Source organism: Peromyscus californicus, unplaced genomic scaffold (genome assembly GCF_007827085.1).
Source record: "Peromyscus californicus insignis strain IS unplaced genomic scaffold, ASM782708v3 Scaffold_13__1_contigs__length_99412109, whole genome shotgun sequence".
Lineage (NCBI taxonomy): Eukaryota > Metazoa > Chordata > Mammalia > Rodentia > Cricetidae > Peromyscus > Peromyscus californicus.
In genome coordinates, this window is record NW_026294424.1 from 24,519,641 (window position 1) to 24,533,439 (window position 13,799).

The 13,799-nt window shown below is 49.3% G+C and overlaps 1 protein-coding gene across 1 annotated transcript; it reads left to right on the forward strand.

Moving 5' to 3' along the window:
- Positions 1 to 5,457: 5,457 nt before the first annotated feature.
- Positions 5,458 to 13,439, forward strand: LOC128109025 (uncharacterized). The gene is given in 3 exon segments (XM_052736030.1): positions 5,458 to 6,153; positions 6,408 to 9,824; positions 9,827 to 13,439. Coding segments are annotated over 3 exon segments (4,962 nt in total). The 5' UTR covers positions 5,458 to 5,754; the 3' UTR covers positions 10,973 to 13,439.
- The last annotated feature ends 360 nt before the right edge of the window (positions 13,440 to 13,799 follow it).

A 13,799-nucleotide genomic window follows, 5' to 3' on the forward strand; every position in this document is an offset into this window, starting at 1 on the left:
TTGAAAAGATGTCTTTCAATGTGACACAGCAAATCCATGAATTGGAAGTGGAGTGAATGCTTATGCTCTAGGTACACTAATGAATTGCTCCATCCTGGGGGAGGAGCTCATTTTAAAAGTAAAGTTATCCCTTTGGTCTTGTTCTATTTAACACTTTTATCACCAATTTTGTTGAAATTTACATTTACTTATTACATTCACAGAGGAAAAATTTATTGTTTAACTGGATCCTATAAGATGTTAAATCCAGCAAGATAACATTTACAATATTTGATAAAAATAGTATATACTCATTGATAAATATTTAGAAAATCATTACAAAATTTTTTTCTTTTTCTGTTTTTGGAAAAATGTAATTATGATCACAAGTATTTTATAACATATTAAATATTATTTTAAAATTATTAATATTATTTTATAATTTTGTTTTAATTGACATAATTTATTTAGGTACCCTATCAGGATCATACTGTTTTCTAATTTTGTTTTGCTTAGAAATCATAAATATTTTTCCAAATCAAACATTATTCTCTCAATTATTAGTAGATATTACAATTTTCAATTTTTCAGTCAAATATTGTAGACATAAGTTAGAATCTTGCTTTATCATAATTTTCTGTAAATGCTGGTGAAGCTGGACATTTTTCCATATGTATATTAGATATTTGGGGTTTTTGCTCTGGAAAACTCTATGTCTTTTATTTTTCCAGGTAGGATGTGTATCTGAATGTTGTTTAAGAACTTTCATATACTAAACACCTCAGCCTTTTCTGAAATTTGCATTGCAAATATTTCTTTCAATTTCGAAATCTGTGTTTTGATCACAGAATTTATTGTTTTGATATATATCTATATTCATTTTTAAGAATTGAAAATTTCAATTGTTTTGCCTGTCATGTCATACTTGATGACCACCTCCAATTATGTAACTATTTACTTCTGTCTTGTATCAGACAGAATCAATACTCAATATAAGCAGACTAAAGATCAGTTCACAGGTTCAGAACAGCCATCAGCTAGCCTTTGCCCAAGAGCATTTGCCTTAGCCATCCCGGTGCACTCTGGGTAAACCATCAGGATCTCAGGGGTCAGTGATAAGGGGAGGGCCCAGGGGCAGGAAGCTAGTTCTTCACCCTGACAAAAGCCCAAGTTCCACCGTATGCTTGATTCGATATGTTTGTTACTGTTTATTTTATTGGCTAATCATAGCTGAACAACTGTCAGGGCACTAATGAAGTTAACCCTTTATCCTCATGACTTTCAAAGCGTCTGCCATGCAAGCAGGTACATAAGAACCCAATTGTTATCGTTTGAACAGCTAAGGCGGCTGGAGGCCGTCTGCTATGGATACCACAGACATTCCAGTTAAACACTTGTCTGACACTCCCCACCCCTGTGCATCTCTAAGCCACTCACCTATTTCCAATAAGGATATCTGCTACTGGGCCTCCCTTTGACTCAGCTCTGAAACAGGCAAGGGAAAAAAAAAAACAACTAAAAGTTTTAAAAGTAGGAAATGAAGTCTTGGAAGGGTCAGTACTCAGAGTCCGGATTTCACTCACACTTAACTTTTGCTAAGCATTGGGGATTTCATTGGTTGTGCACACCAGTTTTGAGGAATGTTGTAGAAATAAACTGATAGAGCTGTGTGGTGAGTAGTCGGTTGGTGACGAGGGTACATTGAAAACATGACATCTCAGGAAGAGATTTGGAAATAGTTGACCTTGGGAAGACAAGATCGAGGCCGAGAGAGCCAAGCTAGCCTGTTTGGTCTGATTTAGAACTGTGTGAAACGGACTTATCTCCAGCCTTGTCCCCCTCTGGGCTTGGAAGCACAGCCAGAGCCCACGGAAGGAGGTGAGAAGAGGGAGATGGAGGGTCAGTGTGATAGCAATAAACACGTCTAGAGAGGCAGAGTTCACTGTTGCTGGAGGCTTTCGACCAAAGGCTAGACCAAGTGCTGGCAATGCTGTGGGATTCCCAAGGCTGGATCACATCTTGAGTACTTGATCTGTGCGCCTACGAATCCATTGAGTCGTAGCAACACAAGAAATGTTCTGCTTTATTCTCCTTTAGCCAGTCAAAAAGAAGGCCAGAGAAACCAAGAGAATGGTCCGTTACCACATAGGTGTGAAGTAGGCAGACCCGAGTTCAGGCCCACCAGTCTGTTGCTCGAGTGCCGACTCTCTTAGCCCATGGTTTGAGTAACCATTAGAGTTTCCTCTAACTCTGAGGTTGTCTGGAGGAGGGTAAGGGACAGTAGGGTTTATGTTACTGTACACTTTGTCGTGGTTCTTCAACATCCAATCTTTAAGTTACCAACAAAAGTTACTGAAAACCTACCTATCGTTTCAAAACAGAAAACAGTTGGGCATTCACATGTGTAGCAAAGTACAAACAGGTTGGTAGACAATGGCAGAGATCCCAGCCAGACACTCCTGGGGCTTTGGCATAGCACTAAGCCTATAAATACCAGATGTATTATGTCTTACAAAACAAATAGCAGCACTCCAAAGCATCGTGGGGTTTTGGTTTTTTTTTTTTTTCTCTTCTAAGCAGAACAAGTAGTTGATCTTGGGCTATTTTAATATCACATTGTAGAAAATTATTTGATTTAGCAGTTTGCATTTACACCACTTAGTTAGAAATTATTTCATAGCAGTCACAGGATGTGCTTAAAGCCTGCAGCTGTGTGCCTATGCATATCGTGCATGTATTTCCTTTAAATATAAAAACTAGATGAAATATGCATAGAAGTAATGTGTGTGCAAGAGATAAGTACAGAGATTGGACATATGCCTTTGTTATGAGGAAGGAAGACACACAGACTGAGAGTTTAACAAATTACAAATGCCAAGGAAGAAAGTAATGTGTCTGTGTTTGAAAAGACCATGCTATTTACTTGACAAGCTGTGCCAGGGCGAAGTTACAGCTGTGGCCCTGCTTCAGATCATTTAAACAGGCTTTTCTTGATGTCACTGACACTTGGGTCACATCTACTGAGCTTTGCCATCAGTAAATAATAATTACCATATGTGAGAAGCTAGCCCGCAAGCAGGGCCCATGTTCACACTACACAATCCACCAACACTGTTAGACTCACTGGGAGAAAACCCCTGTGTATTATAACTTAAAATCATGCTGTTATTTTCAAAGACATGCATGTGTTTGTGTGTGTATTAAAAATATGGACTTTATGATCTTTTAAATATTTCTATATTCTTCACATCTGAACACATCTTATATTAGATCCTTTATAATATAACATCTTCACATTCATCTACCTCAGGAAACCTGGGGCAGAAAGAGTCTGAGTTTATTCTAACCATCCTTACCTCCTAGCTATGTTATTAGTACAGTTGCTGTTGTACAAGTGGAACATATTCACGAATGCAAAGGTGCTGTGTCACCATGGTCTGTCACACCAAAGGCAGATCCAAAGATCTGGTTCTTCTAGCCTGATGCTTGATGGCAAATCAAAAGATCTATACACTCTCTGTAAGTACAGCCAGCCTTCAGGTCCATGGTGTTGTAAGAGTCAGAGACAGTTGACTATCCTTAAGCACAGGCAGCCTTCAGGTGTAGGCCCATGGGCTCCATGGTACTGAGGTCAGTGAGAGATGATGGAAAGTGTGCAGGATGATGTGTAGAGGTTATGTGCAGCTACTGGGACATTGTAAGGAAGGGGTTTGAGCATTCTTGGGTTTGGGGGTACGTCATGGTGCTGCTCTAAAACCAATCTCTTGATGGTAGCTACTGATGTCTGTAACTAACAGTGGAATAAGCATTGGCATCAGTAACCATGGGGATCAAGCAAACACTTCATTTAACTGCTTTTAAATTTTTCCGTATTTTTACCTTTTACAGTATATTGTGAGAATGAATAACCATTTTTTATTTTGTCAATGTGACCAAAGTAACTGAGACAATAACCTCAAGAGAAGAGTTATGTATCTGGCTCCTGGTTTCCCTCCATTGTGTAGAGAAATTATGGCAGAACAGAACAGTTTACATTACGGTGGTTGGAATGCAGGGAGAGAGAGTGCCTGTTCTGTGGCTGTCTTAGTTACTTCTCTGTTGTGACAAAACACCATGACCAAGGCAACTGATAAAAGAAGGCATTTAACTTGGGGTTAATAGTTTCAGAGGGTTAGATTCCATGATGGTGGAGCAGTAGGAATGGCTGAGAGCTCAGGTCTTGATCCACAAGCAGGAGGTGGGGGATACACACGTACGTACGCACGCATGCACGCACGCACGCACGCACGCACGCACGCACGCACGCACGGAATGGCTGAGAGCCAGTAGGAATGGCTGAGAGCTCAGGTCTTGATCCACAAGCAGGAGGTGGGGGATACACACGTACGTACGCACGCATGCACGCACGCACGCACGCACGCACGCATCCACAAGCAGGAGGTGGGGATACGCACGCACGCACGCACGCACGCACGCACGCACGCACGCACGCACGCTGGGAATGGCTTAAGTCTTTGAAATCTCACAGCCTGCCCCCAGTGACGTACCCCTTCCAACAAGGCCACACCTCCTAGTTCTTCCCAAAGAGTTTAACCAACTAGAGACCGATTATTCCAGCATGTGAGCCTATGGAGGTCATTCTCATTTAAACCGCCACAGTGGCCTTTCTTCTTATATCCCTTTGGTTCCGTCCCAGCCCTCAGGTTATGAGACGGCGCCATCCATGTTCAGAAAGGGTCTTCTTCTCTTAGTTAGTCCTGTCTGGAAATGCCCACGCAGTCATAGTCAGCATTTACTCTCCTAGGCGCGTTTTAACCCAATCTCGTTGATAATTAATATTAATCTGAAAGGCCCCAGCACACTTGCTTAGCCTAACGCCATTTTGAGCAAGGCCTGAAAAGTACGGGAAAAGTTCAGTTAGAGGACATGGGCACAGGAACAAACAGGGTATCTGCGGTCGGCCACCTGGCCCCAGAACAGGGAACTAAAAGGTCAGAAAAACAACTTGTACCCTAGATAAGAGCCAAGTCAGCAGGCGTGTCGAGCTCGGGGAAAAACCATGAACTGTCCTGAGTTTGAACCTGGCCTCATATGAATCGTCCAATCAGAACCCTGTAAACCATGCTTCTTGCTTCTGTACCCGCCCTTCTGCTGCCCGACCCTATAAAAACCCTCCACTCCAGCCCGTCGGCGCGCCAGTCTCTTGAGCCTCTGGAGTGACTGTGTCGCCCCGGGTACCCGTGTTCCTGAATAAAGCCTCTTGCTGTTTGCATCTGACTTGTGGTCTCGGTGTGATCTCTGGGCGAGGGTCTCTCCAGAGGGAAGACTCTCTTCGGGGGTCTTTCATTTGGGGGCTCGTCCGGGATCAGAGACCCCCGCCTCGGGACCACCGACCCACTGTCAGGAGGTAAGTTGGCCGGCCACTGTCTGTCTGTATTGTCTCAGTCTGTTTACTTGTCTTTCATTTTCGTCCTAAGTCAGGTCTGAGTCGGTGGGGGCTGAAGGAGCTGACGAGCTCGGACTTCGCCCACCGAAACCCTGGAAGACGTTCCACGGGTATCTGAAGTCCCCTCTGGGGCACGGTTTTTCGGGACCACCCACGCATCAGAAGGATACGTGGTACTGGCAGGGGACGGAGAATTCAAACACTCCGCGTCCCCATCTGAGTTTTTGTTTTCGGTTTTACGCCGGAGCCGCGCAGCGCGAAATTCTGTGGTCTGTCTTGTCTGTTTGTTTCTCGTTGTGTGTCTAACCCTTCTTTATTTAGAGACCACCATGGGACAGGCTGTCGCCACCCCACTGAGCCTAACCACGGACCACTGGTCCGATGTTAAGGCCCGAGGAAACAATGAAGGTGTCATTATCAGGAAGAACAAATGGATCACCCTCTGCGAGGCCGAATGGGTCATGATGAATGTTGGCTGGCCGCGAGAGGGATCTTTTAACCTCTCTCTTATTTCACAGGTGGAGGGCAAGGTTTTTGCCCCTAGCCCTTATGGGCATCCCGACCAGGTCCCATATATTGCCATCTGGAGATCACTGGTCGAGAACCCATTTCCATGGGTTAAGCCTTTCCTTCCACAGCCCCCTCCAGTCTCTGGGCCTTCTGCGCCCCCCAACCCGGACTCCTCCCTTTACCCCGTGCTCCCTCACAAGGAGACTCCTAAGCCTCCAGTCCTTCCCCCAGACCCCCATACACCCCTTATAGATCTCCTGACGGAGGACCCACCACCATATCAAGCCGGACCACCTGGAGAGCCGGCCGAAGCGGCCCTAGCCGCCGCCCCGGTGGCGGCGCCCCCGGCCATGCCATGGCAGATCCGGAAGTCACCTCAACTCGCAGGACCCACGGGGCTGAAGAAGAGGACGCAGCCCCGTCCCCCATTGCCGGCCGCCTCCGTGGCCGCCGGGATGACCCCCCTAATGAGTCCAGGGCCTTCCCACTCAGAGAGGGGCTGAATCGTCAGTTGCAGTACTGGCCCTTTTCAGCCTCAGACCTCTATAATTGGAAACAACATAATCCCCCTTTCTCCAGGGATCCTGTTGCCTTGACCGGCCTAATTGAGTCCATCCTAGTGACTCACAGGCCGACTTGGGACGACTGTCAGCAGCTCCTGCAGACCCTCTTAACAGTAGAGGAGAAGCAGAGAGTTTCCCTGGAGGCCCGGAAGCAGGTTCCGGGCGATGACGGGAGGCCAACCCAACTCCCAAATATCATCGATGCAGCTTTTCCCTTGACCCGCCCAGACTGGGACTTCAATACACCTGAAGGTAGGGAGCATCTACGTCTCTATCGCCAGTTGCTCTTAGCGGGTCTCCGAGCGGCCGCCAGAAGGCCTACCAATTTGGCTCAGGTAAGGAATGTGATACAGGGAAAGGAAGAGACACCCGCTGCATTTTTAGAGAGGCTGAAGGAGGCTTATAGGATGTACACTCCGTATGATCCAGAAGACCCAGGGCAAGCACCAGGTGTCATCCTATCATTTATCTATCAGTCTAGCTCAGATATCAGAACCAAATTGCAGCGGCTGGAAGGTTTACAGGCGCTAGGTTTGCCAGACTTATTGAAGGAAGCAGAGAAAGTGTTCAATAAGAGAGAAACTCCTGAGGAGCGTGAGGAAAGGAGATGGCAGAAACAAGAGGAAAGGGACAAGAAACAGCATAGGGAGATGAAAAAGGTTTTGGCCGCCGTTGTGTCTCAGGGACAGCGGAGAGAGGGAGATAGGTCGGGAGAGCGAAGGAGGCCACCCCTTGATAAAGATCAATGTGCTTACTGCAAGGAGAAGGGACACTGGGCCCGAGAGTGCCCCAAGAAGCCACAAGGACCCCGCCGGCCCAAGCCCAAGACCGTAGACCTCCTTAGTCTGGAAGACTAGGGGAGTCGAGGCCAGGAGCCCCCCCCTGAGCCTAGGATAACCCTCAAGATCGGGGGGCAGCCCGTGACCTTCCTGGTTGATACTGGTGCCGAACATTCAGTCCTAACCCATGCCGGAGTGCCTCTTAGCCGGCATTCTGCACTGGTGCAGGGGGCAACTGGAAACAAGAGGTATTATTGGACTGCAGAGAGAAAAGTCCAACTGGCATCAGGGCAAGTAACTCACTCCTTTCTGCATATACCTGAATGCCCCCATCCGCTGTTAGGACGGGACCTATTAACCAAATTGAAGGCACAAATCTATTTTGATGAGAAGGGACCGAGGGTCACGGGTCCTAAAGGAGACCCTCTACAAATCCTTGCCCTCAGTTTAGAAGAAGAATACCGTTTGTTTGAGCCAGAACCCCTGGAGAAATCACCTGAGGAGCTACAGAACTGGCTGAGAGAGTTTCCTCAGGCCTGGGCAGAGACTGGGGGCTTGGGGCTGGCACATGATCAGCCACCGCTGGTGATCTCACTAAAGGCCTCCGCGACTCCCGTTTCAATCAGACAATACCCAATGTCACGGGAAGCTCATGAGGGGATCAAGCCCCATATTCGAAGGCTCCTGGACCAAGGGGTGCTAAAGCCCTGCCAGTCCCCTTGGAACACCCCTCTCTTGCCTGTTAAGAAACCGGGGACAGGGGACTACAGGCCGGTCCAGGACTTGAGAGAGGTCAATAAGCGGGTGGAGGACATACACCCCACGGTGCCCAACCCCTATAACCTTCTGAGCACCCTCCCACCGACCCACGTCTGGTACACTGTGCTAGACCTGAAGGATGCCTTCTTTTGTTTAAGACTGCACCCTCAAAGTCAAATGCTATTCGCTTTTGAATGGAGGGACCCAGAAAAAGGGCTCTCGGGACAATTAACCTGGACCCGGCTCCCTCAGGGCTTCAAAAATAGCCCAACCCTCTTTGATGAGGCCCTACATGCAGATCTGGCCGGATTCCGGGTCGAACACCCAACCCTGACTCTGCTCCAGTACGTGGATGATCTACTCCTGGCGGCCAGGAGTCGAACCGAGTGCCTGGAGGGCACTCGAGCCTTACTGGCCAGACTTGGACAAAAGGGCTATAGAGCCTCAGCCAAAAAGGCTCAAGTATGCCGAGACAAGGTTACCTACCTGGGCTACACCCTGAGCCGGGGGCAAAGATGGTTAACAAGAGCAAGGAAGGAGACGATAATCTCCATCCCCCCTCCTTGGAACCCCCGCCAAGTTCGAGAGTTCCTGGGTACGGCTGGGTACTGTCGCCTTTGGATTCCTGGCTTTGCCGAACTGGCAGCCCCATTGTACCCCCTCACTAAACCAGGGGCCATGTTCCAATGGGAGGAGAAGCATCAGAAAGCGTTCCAACAGATCAAGAAGGCCTTACTCGAGGCCCCGGCTCTGGGCCTGCCAGATCTAACCAAGCCCTTTGAGCTGTTTGTGGATGAGAACTCAGGTTTTGCCAAAGGGGTACTGGTGCAAAGACTGGGACCTTGGAGGAGACCTGTAGCGTACTTGTCCAAGAAATTGGACCCGGTGGCTACAGGATGGCCATCATGCCTCCGCATGGTGGCAGCCATTGCCGTATTACTCAAGGATGCCGGGAAGCTGACTCTGGGACAGCCGTTGACTGTGCTGGCCTCCCATGCAGTGGAGGCCTTGGTCCGACAACCACCGGACAGATGGCTTTCTAACGCCAGAATGACTTACTATCAGGCCTTACTACTGGACTCAGACCGGGTAAATTTTGGGCCGACAGTTTCCCTTAACCCTGCTACCTTGCTGCCACTGCCTAGCCCCTCCGAGGAGCATGACTGCCTCCAGATTCTAGCCGAAGCACATGGCACCCGCCCTGATCTGACAGATCAGCCGCTTATGGATCCAGACGCTGTCTGGTACACAGATGGGAGCAGTTTCCTGGAGGAGGGGGAACGCAGAGCCGGGGCAGCTATAACCACCGAATCGGAAGTGGTATGGGCATCGTCACTCCCGCCCGGGACATCGGCCCAGCGCGCAGAACTGATTGCGCTCACCCAAGCTCTCCGGATGGCAGAAGGTAAGAAGCTCACAGTTTATACTGACAGCAGATATGCCTTCGCCACTGCGCATGTCCACGGGAAAATCTACAGATGGAGAGGCCTGCTGACGTCCGCGGGTAAGGAAATCAAAAACAAAAAAGAGATCCTAGACCTCCTAAAGGCCCTGTTCCTCCCGCTCCAACTCAGTATTGTCCACTGCCCAGGGCATCAAAAGGATGACTCTGCGGTAGCCAGAGGGAATCGGCTGGCGGATCTGACTGCCCGAACAGTGGCTTCCCAGCCAGCAGGGAGCAGCCAGTTGATGGCCATACAAGAACCACAGCCTGAGAGAGACCCCGTGCCCTATAGCCCAGAAGACCATGAGCTAGCAAAGAAAATGGGGGCGGACTGGGAACAAGGAAGACAGCATATATACTAGGGGACCGAATGGTCATGCCAACCTCCCATACCCGATATATGCTGAGATTCCTCCATGCATTGACCCATTTGAGCAAAAACAAGATGAAGACCCTATTGGACAGAGAAAACACCTGGGCAGTGCTGCTGAACCAGGATCAGGTACTCCAGCAGGTAACTTCTACCTGCCCAGCCTGTGCTCAAGTCAACGCAGGAAAGGTTCATCTAAACAAGGGGGCCCGCCAAAGAGGCCATCGTCCTGGTGTTCATTGGGAAATAGACTTTACAGAAGTAAAACCCGGACTCTACGGGTACCGGTACCTCCTGGTCTTCGTGGACACTTTTTCCGGATGGATCGAGGCATTTCCAACCAAGAATGAGATGGCTAACGTGGTAACAAAGAAACTGTTGGAAGAAATCTTCCCCAGGTATGGGATGCCTCAAATATTGGGGTTGGATAACGGGCCTGCCTTCGTCTCTCAGGTAAGTCAGAAGGTGGCCAAACTATTGGGGGTTGATTGGAAACTCCATTGTGCATACCGCTCCCAGAGCTCAGGACAGGTAGAACGAGCTAATAGAACAATCAAGGAGACTTTAACCAAATTAACGCTTGCAACTGGCACTAGAGATTGGGTGCTCCTACTTCCCTTGGCTCTCTACCGAGCCCGAAATACTCCTGGCCCACACGGCCTAACCCCTTTTGAGATCATGTATGGGGCCCCACCTCCTGTTGTAAACTTTCTCCATCCTGATATTTCATCTTTTGCCACCACCCCTACTTTAGAGGCACATCTTCAAGCCCTCCAACTGGTGCAGAGGGAGATCTGGAAGCCCCTGGCCAAGGCTTATCAGGAGCAGCTAGACAAGCCGGTGGTGCCCCACCCCTTCCAGATCGGGGACTCCGTTTGGGTCCGACGACACCAGACCAAGAATCTGGAACCACGGTGGAAGGGGCCCTACACTGTCTTGCTGACCACCCCCACTGCACTCAAGGTCGACGGGATTGCTGCATGGATCCACGCCTCTCATGTGAAGGCTGCCAGGGAACCCGACCCAGCAGGATCCAGAAAGTCAACATGGACAGTGCGCCGCACACGAAACCCCCTAAAAATAAGGTTGGCCCGCGGCTCCTCTTCCTCCCCCTCTTCTTAATCTCTGCCTACCCCCAGGGGACTAGGGCGGCAGAGAGCCCGCACCTAGTTAAGAGGCTCACTTGGCAGGTTATCTCACAAACTGGGGAGACGGTCTGGCAAACGACCGCCCTTCACACCCCCTTTACATGGTGGCCTAACTTGCATCCAGATCTCTGCCAACTAGTAGCAGGGTCAGAGGACTGGGACATCCCTACCACTGACCCCATGAACCCCAGAGCACCAGACGTCTGTCAGGATGGTAAGGGAACTTGCAAATGTAGTGACGGGAGATACGGATGTGGTCACCCTGAAACCAGAGCAGCCCTGTCACAACTATCCTTCTACGTCTGCCCCCGGGATGGTAGGGACAGAAAGATGATTAGACAATGTGGGGGTTATGAAAGTTACTTCTGTAAAGCATGGGGATGTGAAACAACTGGTAATACCTATTGGAAGCCTTCATCCACTTGGGACCTCATTAGGGTAAAAAGGACTACCCAAAGAGAAAGCCACTCATGGCGTCCCCTTACCCAAGGACGTTGTTGGGGAACTGTCACGTCAGGAAGAGATAACACTTACTGGAAGGGGGGGGCCCTGTGTAAATTTCACCTGCAACCCCCTGAATATATCTTTTACTCAAAAGGGAAGGGAGATAACACAAGACTGGATTAAAGGTAAAACATGGGGACTTAGACTTTACATGACGGGACGGGACCAGGGAGTCATGTTTACGATTAGGCTTAAAATCACGGAGCCCTCCGCCTCTATAGGTCCCAACCAGGTTCTCTCTGACCAAAAGCGCCCCTCTTTACCCGCTCCGGCACCCCCGAGGGCTACCCCCTGACCCAATTCGGCCATTCGCCCAAGCACGGCTCCGAATGCTACTGTAACCCCAGTCACCCTCCAGCCACCCAGGCCCGGTACGGGAGACCGGCTATTGAATCTTATAGAGGGCGCTTACTCAGCCCTCAATGTTACCAACCCAAATCAGACTCAGGAATGCTGGTTATGCCTAGTCTCCACACCTCCCTATTATGAGGGGGTGGCCGTAGTCGGAAGCTTCACCAATTCTTCTTCACCCCCGTCAGGATGTGCCTCGACACCTCAGCATAAGCTCACAATCTCCGAGGTGTCAGGACAAGGACTATGTCTGGGGACAGTACCCTACACCCACCAACACCTGTGTAATCGCACCCAGGCACTTGTTCCAGGACCCCACTATCTCGTGGCTCCCAACGGGACTTACTGGGCCTGTAGCACTGGACTTACACCATGCCTCTCCCCCTCAATACTAGCCAACACGGCCGATTATTGTGTGCTCATAGAACTGTACCCCAAGATAGTCTACCATGCACCTGAAGATATCTATGCCCGATATGAAACAGGGGTCCCCCGTATAAAAAGAGAGCCAGTCTCGCTAACCCTGGCCCTGATACTAGGTGGATTAACTATGGGAGGAGTCGCCGCCGGAATAGGCACAGGTACCACTGCCCTCATGGAAACCAACCAGTTCAGACAACTCCAGGTTGCCATGCATACCGATATCCAGGCACTGGAGGAATCCGTGAGTGCCTTGGAAAAGTCACTCACCTCCCTGTCTGAGGTAGTTCTGCAGAACCGGAGGGGATTAGACCTCCTCTTCCTGCAGGAGGGGGGGTTATGTGCCGCCCTTAAAGAAGAATGTTGCTTCTATGCGGATCATACTGGGGTGGTGAGAGATAGCATGGCTAAATTAAGAAAGAGATTAGAACAAAGACAAAAACTCTTTGAAAAACAGCAGGGATGGTTTGAAGGATGGTTCAGAAGGTCCCCCTGGCTCACCACCCTCATCTCCACCCTTATGGGACCCCTTCTGATTTTATTGCTCCTTCTGACGCTCGGGCCCTGTATCCTAAACAGACTTGTCCAATTTATCAGGGAACGCGTTTCTACTGTTCAGACCTTGGTATTGACCCAACAATACCAACGACTCAACCAGGTGGAAATGGAGCCACATCCCTATTCTTCCCCATGAATGGAGGATTCCATTCCCTGAGATAAGAAAATGGGGGAATGAAAGGCCCCAGCATACTTGCTTAGCCTAACGCCATTTTGAGCAAGGCCTGAAAAGTACGGGAAAAGTTCAGTTAGAGGACATGGGCACAGGAACAAACAGGGTATCTGCGGTCGGCCACCTGGCCCCAGAACAGGGAACTAAAAGGTCAGAAAAACAACTTGTACCCTAGATAAGAGCCAAGTCAGCAGGCGTGTCGAGCTCGGGGAAAAACCACGAACTGTCCTGAGTTTGAACCTGGCCTCATATGAATCGTCCAATCAGAACCCTGTAAACCATGCTTCTTGCTTCTGTACCCGCCCTTCTGCTGCCCGACCCTATAAAAACCCTCCACTCCAGCCCGTCGGCGCGCCAGTCTCTTGAGCCTCTGGAGTGACTGTGTCGCCCCGGGTACCCGTGTTCCTGAATAAAGCCTCTTGCTGTTTGCATCTGACTTGTGGTCTCGGTGTGATCTCTGGGCGAGGGTCTCTCCAGAGGGAAGACTCTCTTCGGGGGTCTTTCAAATCATCTTAGTCATGTTTGTTCTGGTGAAACCCTCCATGGTTATTATTGTAATTGTTCTGGTGATGTAAGAAATGCTACGGGCAATTGTAGTGTGTATTTTGTCGGGGAGATGGGCTCCTCTGTTGGCATCATGGCTGACATCTTTACACAGGAGAGACATTGGCAGGAGGAAAGCATAGCAGGTCTGCTTGGTTATAATTTCTCAGGAGACATGAATGTTCTGACCGAAGACTTAAAGACACAGGGCAATCTCTTTGTATTTATGTTTACACTTAATTAGTTACAGACA